Source organism: Arabidopsis lyrata (genome assembly GCF_000004255.2).
Source record: "Arabidopsis lyrata subsp. lyrata unplaced genomic scaffold ARALYscaffold_4, whole genome shotgun sequence".
Classification (NCBI taxonomy): domain Eukaryota; kingdom Viridiplantae; phylum Streptophyta; class Magnoliopsida; order Brassicales; family Brassicaceae; genus Arabidopsis; species Arabidopsis lyrata.
Window position 1 is genome coordinate 3,488,057 of NW_003302552.1, and position 15,374 is coordinate 3,503,430.

At 35.8% G+C, this 15,374-nt stretch overlaps 2 protein-coding genes and 1 long non-coding RNA gene across 4 annotated transcripts; 2 read left to right on the forward strand and 1 right to left on the reverse strand.

The window, feature by feature from the left end:
• The first annotated feature begins 4,579 nt into the window (after window positions 1–4,579).
• LOC9314872 (agamous-like MADS-box protein AGL61) lies at window positions 4,580–6,348 on the forward strand. The gene has a single exon (XM_021027375.1). The coding sequence runs from the start codon at window positions 4,944–4,946 to the stop codon at window positions 5,574–5,576; it is 633 nt and encodes a 210-aa protein (XP_020883034.1). The 5' UTR covers window positions 4,580–4,943; the 3' UTR covers window positions 5,577–6,348.
• Window positions 6,349–9,153: 2,805 nt separating this feature from the next.
• On the reverse strand, window positions 9,154–11,707 carry LOC9314873 (probable aminotransferase TAT3). Its single transcript, XM_021027379.1, has 7 exons — window positions 11,176–11,707; window positions 10,496–10,837; window positions 10,164–10,383; window positions 10,010–10,069; window positions 9,764–9,919; window positions 9,560–9,653; window positions 9,154–9,443 (listed from the first exon to the last, which is right to left on the reverse strand). Exons 1-7 carry the CDS (start codon window positions 11,541–11,543, stop codon window positions 9,271–9,273), a joined length of 1,413 nt encoding a protein of 470 aa, XP_020883038.1. The 5' UTR covers window positions 11,544–11,707; the 3' UTR covers window positions 9,154–9,270.
• Window positions 11,708–13,664: 1,957 nt separating this feature from the next.
• On the forward strand, window positions 13,665–15,082 carry LOC110228944. Of its 2 annotated transcripts, XR_002332450.1 has the most exons (3): window positions 13,665–13,843; window positions 13,937–14,216; window positions 14,543–15,082. It is a non-coding gene; the product is annotated as an uncharacterized LOC110228944 (long non-coding RNA). The 2 variants fall into 2 exon arrangements; XR_002332449.1 differs by having other exon boundaries at window positions 13,668–14,216.
• Window positions 15,083–15,374: the final 292 nt, after the last annotated feature.

Consider the following 15,374-nt stretch of genomic DNA (forward strand, 5'->3'; position numbering starts at 1 on the left):
TCTGACTCATGTGGCACTACAAACAACGTCCTGTAATATGCCAATGCCCAAGTATCTATCAAATAAAAGACGGAGCAGAGTCCATATATGCTTACATCTGCAGTTCTCCCTTCCTTGCGGCCTAGGAACCTTGCTGCGGCAATGGCATGGACACACGGGTACTTGTCTATATCAAAAGTCTTGCAAGAACAAGTTTTCATTTTCAAATCCACCAAAAAGCTTACCGAATGGAGATCAATGACGTTGTATTTTTGTCTATAACTGTTAAGCTCAACAACTTTTAACGTGCAGCAACTGGACATCGAGCATGCAAGATGTTCTCCACAAAAGGCACAACTTGTGATGTGCTCGATGCATTACCTGAATCTTGCCTATGTTTGTTAAACCATTCAGAGAACTTCTCAACAAGGGCATCAATCATAGGTAAGAGGTCATACATCCTCGCTTTCCTAAACACAGCATTCATTGACTCCGCAGCATTGCTAGTATCGATGTTGTACTTGTCTCCTTGGAAATGGCACCTGGACCACTGCTCTCTCTCTATAGTTTTATCTAGATAGTCAGCAGCATTAGACCACCGACTCCTAAAAATACCATATTCTCTATTGAACTCACTCTCAGTATAAGCATGAGCGCAATCCATGAACTTAGCCGCAGCTCCCTCCTTATCAATCTTCGCACGGAGTCTCAGATTTTGAGACAAATGCCATATACAGTGTACATGATGCGCATTCGGGTACACCGTCATGACAGCCTTCTTGATGCTTTGATGCCTGTCACTAATAAACACCAAATCAGGAACTTCTGGATATACAGTTTTCAGCTTCTGGAAAAACCATATCCAACTAACATCCTTCTCCGCATCAATCACACCAAATGCAAGAGAGGGTAATGGTGATGATTAGGATCATGAGCTGTTGCAATAACCAACATCCCACCATATACAGTTTTGAGATGAGTTGCATCTACAATTATCACTTTCCGCATTGCCCTGAAGCCTTCAATGCTAGCGCCCAAAGCTATGAATAGGTACTCTAACTTCTTCTCTTCCAACTCCACACTTGTTACAGTCCCTCTATTTACCTTCTCTAACATGTAAAGATAAGAAAACAACATCTTGTAGCTTTTTTCCGGTCCACCTCTCACTTCACTAACATGCTGCATTTTCCCTCTTAATGCAGTGGAGTATGAACAATGCACACCAAGTCTTCCTGTCACAATAGACATGATGCTTTTTGGATTTGGGGTCTGTAGATTACCTGGAAAGTCAGCATGCAAAACAGCTGCTATTAATCGTGGTGTTCCCCTCTGTACACTATTGCTTGTAGACTCAACAGACCGAGAGCATGTATGGATCTTTCTATGCACTCTAACACTCCAATAATCTGATTGCTTTGTTCTCGCAACTCGTAAATACCATTTACACCCTTCAGAATATTGTTTGCATCGTAACATAAGTCTCACCGGGTCAGACTTAACAGTTAAAACCCCATAAACTTCTTGTTTTGCAGCTTTGTTTACCAATTCCCACACTACCTCCTTAGAACAAAATTCTTGATAAAGTTATATACCCGTACCATCTTCCCATTCTATATTCTTCGGAGTACCTTTTACACGATTTGGAATAGCTGGAATATCATCAAAATCACACATACCATCCACATCTTCATCCAAATGGTTATCCATCGACCTTTCCACAGCCACAACTTCCATACCTGTCACATTCTGACACACTTCATTCACCAAAACTTCATTCACTTCTTTCCCTAAAACTTCATTCACATCATTCTCCAAAACCTCACTCACATCATCTCTTACAGTTGCACTTATTCCTTCATCACCTCTCACATTTGGAACTAGCTCTACATAATTCACACCAACTGAACTTCGACGCTCCAGTACTAAGATTTCCACCCTCTGGTTATTATCACTTAATACCTCCACATGCAAAACTGGAATACGACCCTCTTCATCACATTCTGTTAAAAAAATGTATACGACCTCATCATCTATAATATATGTCTCTCTCCGAGCTTTAGATAGATTGTAACTCAGTTTCAGATTCCCGGGGACTCCATTCTGGCCAACCTTCGTAGTGATCTTATCTAATAGAACCGAATAAGTTATCTTCTCTAAACATGCCGTCTTAAACGATATAGCGTATAGTGAATTTTTATAAATCCACTCATTCCCTTCTGAATAGTACCCTCCATAGTCAAAATGTACGTTAGTCTGGCTCTTTTTCTTCATCGCCTCCTGAAATTACAACAATTTTAAACATAATTACCAACACAATTTGTCACAATTATACTAGTTGTACCAGTTGGCTTACAGTCTATCATTTGTACCAGTTGGCCTACACCCTAACAGTTGTACCAGTTGACTATGGAGGGTACTATCCTGAAAATACAACATTTAAAAACATCACAAATCTACGCCATTTTTCAAATTTATACTAGTTGTACCGGTTGGCCTACATACTATCAGTTGTACCAGTTGGCCTACATACTATCAGTTGTACCAGTTGGCCTACATACTATCAGTTATACCAGTTGGCCTACATTCTATCAGTTGTACCAGTTGACTATGGAGGGTACTATCCTGAAAATACAACAATTAAAAATAGCACATACACCATTTATCACAGTTATACTAGTTGTACCAGTTGGCCTACATACTATCAGTTGTACCAGTTGGCCTATAGACTATCAGTTGTACCAGTTGGCCTATAGTCTATCAGTTGTACAAGTTTAATAATTAAACTTAGTTGTACCAGTTGTCATAGCTGTCCCAGTTGACTGAGATCTGACTCGTAACTACATAAAATATGACTCGATTCAACAATGGACGAGCTACATTCGTTTAATAACCATTGCAAATACCTCCATTCGCCAATATACATTCGATTAGCCCAAATAAAACCCAATTTTCATTTCAAATCCCTAATTTAAAAAAATTTCAGATTACTCATAAATTACCTAAAATCCAAACAATGCAGCAATGTCAAGAGAATACATGAGAAGAAACTAACCGATTTTGAGAAGGAGGAGGCGCCTGTTGAGCCGTAGTTGCAGATCGACGGGAGCGGCGGAGGAGGAGAGAAAAAGAGCGTCGGGGTCGGGGAGAGAGAGGGAGAGGAGAGAGACAAAAACGATTTTGTTTTTTTTTTTTTTAATTTCTTCTTCTTTCTTCATTAAGGGTAATTTCGGCATTTCACATTTTCAATGGCATGTAGATTTTTTAGTGGCATGCCAGATCTTTTTTTTCTGAAAAGTGGCCTGGATCCAAGACAATATAGATCATAGATTCAAGCTCTTTGAGTTTTATTAAGGTGGATTAGGCAAAGAAAAAAAAGATAGATAAATAATAATAAGCTACTAACTCATCGAATCAAGAAAAAATAAAAAATAAAAAGTAAAAAAAAAACACCAAATTTAAATAATTCTTGGATCAATTATATATATAGGAGAGAATTGCTTAAAGTGACAATTATCTAAGTTATAGATATTAGTGTCCATTACATTACTTTTTTTGGGCAAAAAATAAATTCAAGTAAATTAATATCCATAACTAAAACAAACCGAATAGAACAAACCAAACCAAATTGAACCATTCCAATAGAAAAAAAATCTTAACCAAATGAGTTTACATGCATAGACTATGGTTTGGTTCTGGTTGGTTTGAGTTAGGGGTTTGGACGTTTGGTTTAGTTTTTTTTCAGTTCGGTGAAGTACAATTGTACCATCATATGTATTAAGCTTTTTTTGGTATGTACAGTAAGCTCCTTCCCAAATTATCATGTTGATGATGTTGTAATATTACCTCAACAAAGGTTGTTTGACCAAATTGCATCTCTAGAGTCCCTTACGTGATAAGCAATGCCTTCTACCCTCTCACTAAGATTTTGTTAATTAGTATCCAAACATTCAAATCTCATTGTCGTGTTTAATGTGGTTTTTGAATGTCCGACCAGTAATTGTTGGATCGTTTGGCCCATTTCCTCAGAGGTTTGTTCTCTCGATCATGTGGCAAAGACGATAAGGTTGGTTGGGGTTGAGATTTGTAGTTCTCTTGAGCCCTCGGTGGAAAACCTAGCTTATTAGATCGTTCTTGGTTGTAAGGGTTTTGTTTTGGTAGGCTTGATATTGAGGCTTTTGTGTGGTAGACTTGAAAAGCCTAGGCTTGTAAGGTCCAATTACATTATTTTTATTTTTTTGGGTGGGAGATCCAGTTACATTATTGTGTATACATATGTGATATGTTTATGAAAACGAAAAAACAAGAAAAATATATTAATTACTTGAAACAATATATTCATTTGCATAATACTTTAACATATGTATACGTTTTGATTTGCAACCATTTTTGTAACATAAAAAAAATCACTTATTAGGACAATCGTCCATTTATATATACACAAGACAAATATAAAGTAAGGAAATTATTGCATTATCAAATTAAAATTTCTATAACTTACACAAATCTTGGTATTTTAAATATCTATCCACAAAATTAAAGGCAAAACCAGTAATTACAGATGGTTGTTACAAATACAAAAACAAATTACCAACTTTGCAAGTTGATCTCATAATAATACCAGTCATTAGGACAACCTTTTTTGTAACATAAAGATTAACTCATTAGGACAATCATTCATTTATACATAAGACAATTATAAAAAGTAAAGAAAAAAATCATTGCATTACCAAATTAAGATTTCTATAACTTACACAAATCTTGGTATTTTATTATCTATCCACAAAATTAAAGACAAAACCACTAATTACAAAGGGATGTTACAAAAATAAAAATAAATTACCAACATTGCAACTGGATCTCATAATAATGCCACACTAGGTTCCAACATGTATATATAAACAACCTTCCTCTCCACCAAATATTCCAACAAAGAAAAGCAACTAAGAACCCGCCATAACAAAACTATGATGTCGAAGAAGAAAGAAAGCATCGGACGACAAAAAATTCCAATGGTGAAAATAAAGAAAGAGAGCCACCGGCAAGTCACATTCTCGAAACGCAGAGCCGGTCTCTTCAAGAAAGCTAGTGAGCTCTGCACGTTGTGTGGTGCAGAGATTGGGATCATCGTGTTTTCTCCTGCAAAAAAGCCTTTCTCATTCGGACATCCGAGTGTCGAATCTGTATTGGATCGTTACATGTCTCGAAACAATATGTCCTTAGTTCAGACGCAGCAACCGCAAGGAAGCCCTGCAGCGAGCTGCGAGCTGAATATGCAGTTAACGCATATTTTGAGCGAGGTAGAGGAAGAGAAGAAGAAAGGTCAAGCTATGGAAGAAATGAGAAAAGAGAGTGTGAGGCGGTCGATGATCAATTGGTGGGAAAAGCCAGTAGAGGAGATGAATTTGGTTCAGTTACAAGAAATGAAATATGCATTGGAGGAGTTGAGGAAGACGGTTGTGACAAATATGGCATCGTTTAATGAGGCGAAAGACGATGTGTTTGGTTTCTTGGACAACAAAGTGACGGCTCCTCCTTACATGAACATGTCTTCTGGTCTCTCAAGTATTTATTATGCCAACGGAAATGGTTGTTTCTGATTCACAAATGCTTTTGGTTTTTGTGATTTTTTTTTTTGGTAGCAATAGAAAGAAAAATGAATCAAATAACTTGTAGGCTAGTATCTTGCTAGCTGTATTTTCTTTCTTCAAATTATTTTTGTTTCTTTAGCACCATAGAGATAATACGATAAATGGATTCATGTCAACTTGTCAAGGATCAAATCTTTATTAATGTTTATCAGGTTGAACTACTTGAATGGTAGATTATATGTTAAATGGATATATACCTTTAAATTATGATTTTAAAAACTGATAGCTTAGAGTTTCATCGCTTGTTAGAGGTTTTTTTTTTCATGTCTTATGAGATTAATGAAAAAAGATAACAAATCAGGTAATACAACCAAAAACAGAGCATAATCACTCCAAACCTCCTCAATGCGGTTATGAAGCCAGGCTTGACCTCCCATTGCTAGGTATGAGTTGAAACGCCCATCTCTCGTAACACTTTGAGCAATATTTCTAGCCAATGAATTCGCTTTTGGCGTGGAGACAAAGGATTTATACTGCCATGGATTGCAGTCAAACAATAACTCAATAAGTCCCAAGTTGTCAATATGTAGATCTCGAAGACTTTGGCTGGTCCATAGAAAATACTAAAGCTCAGCTGCAATGCGGTTGATAGTAGGAAAAAGAGCATCCTGGTTTACGGCCATGAAAAGAAGCTGCACGAGTGTAGTCCCGAACAATCCATGCTCCACCACAAATGAAGGCTTGCTAATCCATGAAGCGTGGACATTGCATTTCATCACACCCATTCGGCGTTTTCGGCATATTTTGGACAAAAACTTTGGTTCGGTTTGTTTTTGTAATTGGATGCTACATTACAAAAATACATAGATATACTACTTGAATATCTACCTAAATACTTTCCAAACCGTTGGTATATATGTTGGAACTCAATTTTCGACCCTGACCGGTTGTAAAAAATTGGTTGAATCTACAGTCTCTCAAATATACTTTTGACTAAATTTGTTTTCAGATTACCAAAAATCTTCAGATCTTCGATGTTGAATTTTGAAGGAATGGAGATCATAAAATAAAATCTTCAGATCTTTGATGTTTGACCCAAGTTCAGTTACATAAAAGAAAAAAATGTATATAGATATATAATAGTTTCAGTGAGTTCATAGTACTGTAAGAAATTTTTAGTCATTGTATCCAGCTATGTTGAAATTTTTACTCCTCACTCAGTAATTTTAAAAGAGAAGAAATAAGATAATAATGAAAACCAGTATCATTTTATATTTCACACATCTTTATTTCATTATACAATGCTGTTTTCTCTTGATTGTGTTCCTGATAATTATGGAAGGACACAGAAACTCTAATGTGGACTTGTGGCAAAAGACAACTTCAATCATACGACAGAGACGACTATTTGGTTAATGGCATGACCATTGAGTGTGATTGCTTCCTTGGAGATGGCATGACGATCATAGAAACCTTTTAGTCTGTCAAATATTTCTTCTACTACTGATTCGTCGGTTCCGATCGATATCCTCACCCAATTCTCTGTCCCTAGAGCCACTCCTACGAAATTCCAACAAAAAAATAATTATAAATAGAAAAAACCAGAAAAATTGATCATAATTAACGATTAAAATCTATAAATCAAAATCATATATTTAAGAAGATGATTATAGGAGCCCCAAATTCTTAAGATATATGATGTTAAAGAGATCGTTACCTGGTATAAGGATAAGACTCTCCTCACTAACTAGCTTCGTGCAGAAATCAAAATCATTTTTGATATTGTCCAACATTGATGTGTCAAGCTTCAACTGTAAAATAAATCGTTTAAGCTAATTAATCAGTTATATGTATATCGATAAGAAATATGTTATTGTCATAAAAAATATATGGAGAATCCAATAACAAAAAAAAATTAGAAGCCAAGAAAAAGAAAGTACCCATAAATAAGAACAAGATTCGGGTTTCTTGGGACAAAAGAGACAAGGAATGTCCTTGAGCCTCTCACATGAAAGCTCGACGTTGCGCCTCATGGCTTTGATCTTCTTGTCGAAGAACTCTTTAGGTGTTTTCTCCAATTATATCAGGAAGTGCTTCCTACAAAAACCCATATGTGGCTAGTGCCTAGAGATTGATGGAGAAGACGTCTTGGGCTGCTATTACAATCTACCTAATCAACAGGTCTCCTAATGCATCACTAAATTTCAGGATTCCATAACTTTTTTTTTTTGTCATGATAAAAGATGGATTAAAGTTATTTCAGATGGTTTCGGTGTATTGCATACATACACATTCAACATGACAAGATTAGTCCTAGATCTGTTTCAGAAATATGATGGTCCATGCGGAGAGGTTTAAACGAATTGATTTGGTCACCTATCTCACCAAAATGCACTTATACTTTCAGTCAAACGTCCAAAGAGAACTCCACAGTTAAGTGTGCTTGAGTTGAGAAAATTTCAGGATGGGTGACCTTCCGGAAAGTGATTGTGAGAAATGTGTGAGTTAGGACAAAACAAAACAAAATATCATGTGGTGATTTGTAGGATTGATAAACATGTCTTTAAAACCTCTCGGACGTAGCGAACCGGTCATCGGACAAGAATTGAATCCACTGACCCGAAAGCGGACGTAGGTGCTCACTGGTTGGGGCGGTCGTGGGTTACAAACATCAACATAGTCTTTGATTAGAAAAACTATACAATGAAATTTTTTATATGTTAAATGGATTAATGTTGGTATTGAACTATTTTCAATGGTAGATTATATGTAAAATGGAAATAATAAGATTTTAAAAATTAATAGATTATATTTTCACTGCATGTTATAGGTTTATGGTGTGTTTCGACATTTTTTGGATAAAATCTTTGGTCCGGTTCATTTTTTTTATTGGGTGCTAGATTACAAAAATATAAACCACTTGAATAACTACCTAAATATTTTCCAAACCATTGAAGCCTTGGAACTCAATCTTCAAGGCCACACCGGTTGTAAAACTTTATCCTAAATTTTCTGTTTACTTATCAAAGTTCTTTGTCTAAACCTTCTACTCATGTCATGTTAGAGCGTTTCAAGAGTTTCGAAAAGAATAGGATTTTAATTTCTAAACTTGTTAATTCTCGAGTTTTTTTAGGTGTATCGATCTCAACCGTTAGTCAATTTAGTGAGTTGAATCACGCTATTGACAAGAAAAAATTGAGAACTAGTCTAAATTATGTAAGAAATTTAAAAGATATGATTTTAAATACCAATTTAATGTTAGAAATACGACGAATGAACAACTTTTTTTCGTGTTGAAACGGCAATCTCTCAAATAAACTTTTAGCTAATTTTGTTTTCAGATTACCAAAAAATTCATATCTTTAATGTATAATTTGTTAGGAAAGAAGATCATAACATTTTAAATTACTTCCCTCTCAATTATCAAGAACTTTTGACCAAAGTTCAGTCACATAACTTACTAAGGAATTTAAATAGGCAATAGTTTAAATGAGTTCAGCATACTAACACTCTAAGAAATTATATATCGTTGTAACAAACTACTTGAAACCAAATAGAAGAAATAGGATAATAATAATGAAAACAAATATCCTTTTATTTTCACACATCTTTATCTCGTTATCAAATGTTGTTTTTTCTTAACAAACTAGTGATCTTGATAAATATGTACTTTTTATGGACTTGTGGCATAAGACTACAACGATCAAATGACAGAGACGACGATTTGGTTAATGGCATGACCATTGAGTTTGATAGCTTCCTTGGAGATGGCATGACGATCATAGAAACCTTTTAGTCTGTCAAATATTTCTTCTACCACTGATTCGTCGGTTCCGATCGATATCCTCACCCAATTCTCTACCCCTAGGGCCACTCCTACAAAATTCCAACAAAAGTTTTACATATAAATCGAAGTAAACCAAAAATTTTTGATAATTAATGATTAAATTGTTTCAACCAAGTTTTTAAGATATTGTTAAAGAGATCAATACCTGGTATTAGGATAAGACTCTCCTCACTAACTAGCTTCGTGCAGAAATCAAAATCATTTTTGATATTATCCAACATTGATGTGTCAAGCTTCAACTGTAAAATATATCGTTTAAGCTAGTCAGTTATATGTATATAGATTAGAAATTTGTTATTCTTATAAACAAGAAACAAAAGGAGAATCCAAGAAAAAGAAATTAAAGTACCCATAAATAAGAACAAGATTCGGGTTTCTTGGGACAAAAGAGACAAGGAATGTCCTTGAGCCTCTCACATGAAAGCTCGACGTTACGCCTCATGGCTTTGATCTTCTTGTCGAAGAACTCTTTAGGTGTTTTCTCCAATATATCAGGAAGTGCTTCCTACAAAAACCCATATATAAAAAATTGTTTAGAGAATCAAAGCTTATAGCTTATGATGACATGTGTTGTTGATAGTGAGAAACTACAAACCTGAAGAATAAATGAAGGTTGTGGAGTTAAATCAAGAAAATCCTCTATTGCTTGAACTACCTGTTGTGAACGAAAAGCCCACATTTAATTAGACTCTTCTTAATTAGTACATGATTATTACTATTAAAACTATAGGGTTTAGAAGCTGACTAACCCCTGTAGATATAAAGATACCCTTGGGATCGTTCATGGCGATCCAGCCAACTCTCCAGCCCGGGACGACCCACCCTTTGGATATGGATCCGAGCGTGATCACCGGAGCTATCGATGCAAACTTCCCCATGGGAATAAAAGGCATGTCTCCATATACAACATGATCGTATACTTCGTCGGATATTATCAATATACCGAGTTTCCTAGCCATTTCCGCGACCCTAAGATTAATGGATACATAGCAAAAACGTTAGTTGTTGTACATTGAGATAAAATCTTATATTATGTCACACGTTTGGTATACATTAAAGCAATATGGGAAAAAGAAAAACCTTGTTGAGATGGTCGTAGGTGTAGACGTTTCCACATGGATTATTGGGGTTGATGATAACCATTGCGACGGTATTCTCATCCGCAGCAGCCTGAAGGCCGTCGAGATCGATTTCCCAATCACTCTCGGGGAGAAGATCGTATTTGCGAATCTCAAGGCCGTTATAGACAGCACGAGCATCGTAGTGAGGATAGCCCGGCCTTGGAAGTAGAATGTTGGCGGCTGGATTTCCGGCAAGAGAATCTAATACAATCTCTATGGCTTGGTTACATCCTCCGGTGATATACACATCTTCTGGCTTCAGCTTCGTTGGAAGCTCTACGTTTAAATAATCAGCCACCGCCCTGACATAAAAATAACGTAACTGATGAGTTCTATTATCTAATAAAAAAAAAAGTTTCGGTCCAAGCTTATAAACAGGGCGGCTCAAATTTTATTTGGACCTTGTGCACATTTTAAAAAAAATCTGAAAATTATACATATTATAAAAATTTAGGATTTTATTTACAAAAATTCTAAAATTTAGGACGCTAAAACCTTAAAGAAAAACAAAAAAAGTTATGGGACCCAGTGCTTGAGCACCCGTAGCACCATCCCTAAGCCGGACCTGCTTATAAATATATATATATTTTAAAATGATTGTTATTGTATAATCTTGTTTTTAGTAGCTTTCAAAGCAAACCTTCTAGCCTTGAAAACTCCCGGGCTAGGTGCGTAAGAGTTAGCCATGCCGGAGCGTGCGGCTGCAGCCACAGCTTCCTCCGCCTCGGGGCAAGTCCTGAAGTTGGGATGAGCGGAGGGCTCGCCGGGAGTTGGGAACAAAATGGTCTTTCCACTGTTCATGGTGCAGTTTTTGAACATCCCGAAAGCAAGCTTTCTCAAAGTCACCGCCGCCGCATCACTCGTTGCACCGTTTCCTTTGAATCGCCAAACGTTGGCGTTTGCGTTACAGTTGTCATCACCGTTGCTCGCCATTGATCTTTCTGTCTTGCGTTCGAATTCTTCTTTTGGTTGTGATAGTACAAATTTTGTGTCGTTGGTACATCTCATTTTAGTCGAATCCTTTATAAAGGATTTAAAAAGTAAAGGGTCGCAAGAAGACTACGAAAATGAAGACCATAAAATTAAGAATAATAATCAACATATTCCACATGCAGCAAACAATATTTTAATCTTTAAGACTATACGACGAAATTAATGATATTTTAGTCTGATTACACACTTGCACAAAAAACAATAAATTATTCGAACTCGTGAAACACTATTTTTTTTTTATTCTAACTCGTGAACCACTTTTATTTATTTATTGATTTGTTCTTTATAACTTAAATAAAACGTGAATAGACTTTTTAATATATGAAACAAAAACAAAAAAAGACTTGATGGGCATGTGGGCAGCGGCTGGTTCTTATTGACTCAATGTCACATATCTTTGTTTATTACCCAAATAACTGGTGATTTACATGTTAAGGCACTTAGAGCATCTCCAATAGTGTATCTTAGGTGATTCTTAGCAAAAAATCTTAGATTAAAATACTTAAAAATAAAATAAAACTTTGTAAATTGCTAAGAAGTGCTAAGAAGTATATCTAAGCTAAGATTGTTTTGGTGGGTTAAGAAGTGATGACGTGTCGAGTGGTGGTTTGTCTGAGAAATGAACAAAAGGAAAAAAAACAAAATCCCGTGTTTTTGTTTCTTCTCTCCGTCGACTCTCTCTCTATGTCTCTCTATTCTTCGACTCCTCCGACAGCGAAATCTCTCCGACGCGTTTGATCCGCCTCAGATCTCTCGCTCTTTCGTCTTCTTCTTCTTTCCGATTTGCACATCGTCCTCTGTCATCGATTTCACCGATAAAGTTACCGAATTTTCGTGCTTTCTCGGGTACCGCAATGACAGATACTAAAGATGCTGGTAAGGATGCTGTTCAGAGACGTCTCATGTTTGAAGACGAGTAAGTCTTTTCTTTGATTTCTTATTCTCTCTACTTTGATTTCAATTTTTGGGTGTTGCCAAAATTTTACATTTTTCTTTTAAGTCGTATTCACGAACCTGGTTTGTCTTCATCGTTGGGTCACTGGGAAAATGGAAAGAAAATTGACTAAGTTAGGTAATTGGATTTGGAGTTTTTTCGATTAACAATGATTTAGGAACTTGGGTCTGTTGATTTGTCGACTTTGATGTAATAAAAAATGAGTTTTGGATTTAGTACTTGTTAGGGCCATCTTTTTTGGTATCTTCTGTGAAAGGTGTCATTGTTTTTAGGAGGAACATAGTCATGTTTAGCTATGTTCACAGGTTTTTGGCCAACAATAGATTCTTCGGATATATATTTTTGTATATCTCCTTTTAGACAATTTTCTGATCATAATGATTGATTTTTTTGCTATGATGGAAGTGTTTCCTCTAAGATTTTTAGGTTTCTTGATGCATAGTACAAGAATCTATACGATCTCTCCACCTTAATTTAGTGATTTGATTCTTCGTTTTCAATCTTGCTTGCAGATGCATTCTTGTTTATCGTTCTCCTATGACTGAAGTCATTGAACTTAGTTACAGTTGGGGGGATCAAGAATTGACATAGCGTGGGTGATTTGATTTAATGTTGATCTAGCTAGCACCTTTGAGTGTCCATGAAATGTCTTAGGTCTCTCCGTGAATGTGAACATACTAAAATGATAGGAGGGCTGTTTAATCTCTGTATATTCCCTTGTTCAAGATACTGATACCTTTTCAAATTTGCAGGTCATCTGATGGTTGTTCTCCTCTGTTTCTCTCTGTGACATCTTCCCCTCTGTTTCAATGATGATACTAGCAATTCTTTAAATTCTCCTTTGTAATGTGTTTTACTCATTGTTACTTGTATTGTAAGACAATGTTTTACAACACTTTGAATTTTTTTTTTCTTAAGAACCCCTTGATTCTTAACCATTGGAATAGTAATTTGTTAAGATCTTCTCTAACTTTTCTTAGCTCCAAAACAGTGAAATTTTAATTTAAAATAAGGCTAAGATTTAAGGTTAAGAACCATTGGAAATGCACTTATAGCCAAAGTTCTTAACCATTGGAGATGCTCTTATAGCCAAAGTTCTTACACTTTAGAGACTTTCAAAACAAGAGGCACTTCTCCTTCTTTTTGGAGACAAAAATGACGCTATTGCCCCTAATTTAACTAAAGACATGTTATACACTTTCTCTCCTCTCTCGTTTGATTAGAAATATTAGTTAGAAAATAGTCCCAGCTAATCGATTTCTCTTTCTCCAACACCATCATCGATTTCTCTTTTACGAGACGAAGAAGAAGGAGATCCTTACTCTCCTCTACCGAACTCCCTCTTCCCTTAATTTGATGGGTTCTTAATTTTACTCTTCAATTTAGATTTATTCTTTGTTGAATTTATTGTCTTTGTTTTTGAATTAAAAATGTTTGGATGTCATTTGCGTAGACGAGAATGAAGACTTCGTTGATGAACTCTTCTAGCTTGTCTTCGTCAAAGAGTGATGCTAACTAAACATCAAAGAGAGACATATGTGTTCTACTCTCTATCCTAACTCTGTTCATCAATGGCCCTTTGATAACGACAGCTCAATCTCCATCTTCGTCTTCTTCAACTTCATGTAATCGAATCTGTGGAGGTATCGAGATTCTTTTTCCTTTTGGAATCGGATGACGAGACTGTTATCTCAACGACTGGTACGAGGTTGTCTGTAACACCACCACCTCTGGTAAATCCTTAGCTCCGTTCCTCTCTAAGATCAACAGAGAATTAGTTAGCATCACTCTTTGATGTCTCTCTTTGATGTTAAATTCTTTGTCTTGCAAGTGTTTGATGTTATGTCTCAAAGGATATGTTTTTTGTTTCGTTTCAGTTTCTTTTGCTGGGAATTTAGATTTTTTCAGTATCTTGATAGCAAGATTCAATTACTTATGTCCAAATCAATCAATGACTTAGATCTGAAGTTCAAAAGCTTGATTTGAGTGAATTAACTTCCAAGTAGCTCAATTTCTCTACTAGTTGATTCTATCTGATGGATTTCACATTGTTTATTAGGCTTCTCAATAAATCCTACCCCCTTACGTACCAAGAGAGAGAAAGAAAGTGTCGAAGTGGAGAGAAAAAACAGTGGTGTTTGGTGATTACGTAATTGAAAGGACCAATGGCAACGGTTCCAATTTAGACGAGTGTGATGATGGTGGGATCGATGCTGCACTTGGTAGGAATCTTGTGAATGTTTTCCTTCTGTTATCCATTTGATCGTCTGCTTAAGCATATGGTAGGTAAGGTGGCTCCTGGATTTCAAGATAGGTTTACGAAAAAACACAAAAATGCATATCCATTTATTTGCCGCTACATGGATATTTCATCAATTTCTTACACTATATCCATTTGTTCGATGTTACATGGATACACCTCCACTCCTAAATGTCATATATGAATTGATACACCTCCACTTCTAAATGTCATATATGAAGACGTACTTGCGGATTGTCAACCATAGAAATCTGTCCATTCTCCTTCAAAAATATGTTCGCCAACTTATGAAATGTGCTTGTATTTGATTTTGGTGAATTATGTTTAGATTTGGTGTTACTCATCTTTAGTGTTTCTATTTGTGGAGCTAAAACATTTTAATTTAAGAGCTGTAAAATATAGGATCATTCCTATGGTGATAATCATATGATTATATTAAAAAATGAACACTATATTCACACGACCATTTAGCGGTGAACAAATATATTTTACGGTATAGACGACGATCCATGACAATATATTTAAGATGGATTATCCACACAATATCTCTTTGGTCAAAATCAACATTCTTTTACTTACCCTTATGCTTTGTTTTTAAACCAACTTTATCATGATAACTTGTCACTTAACT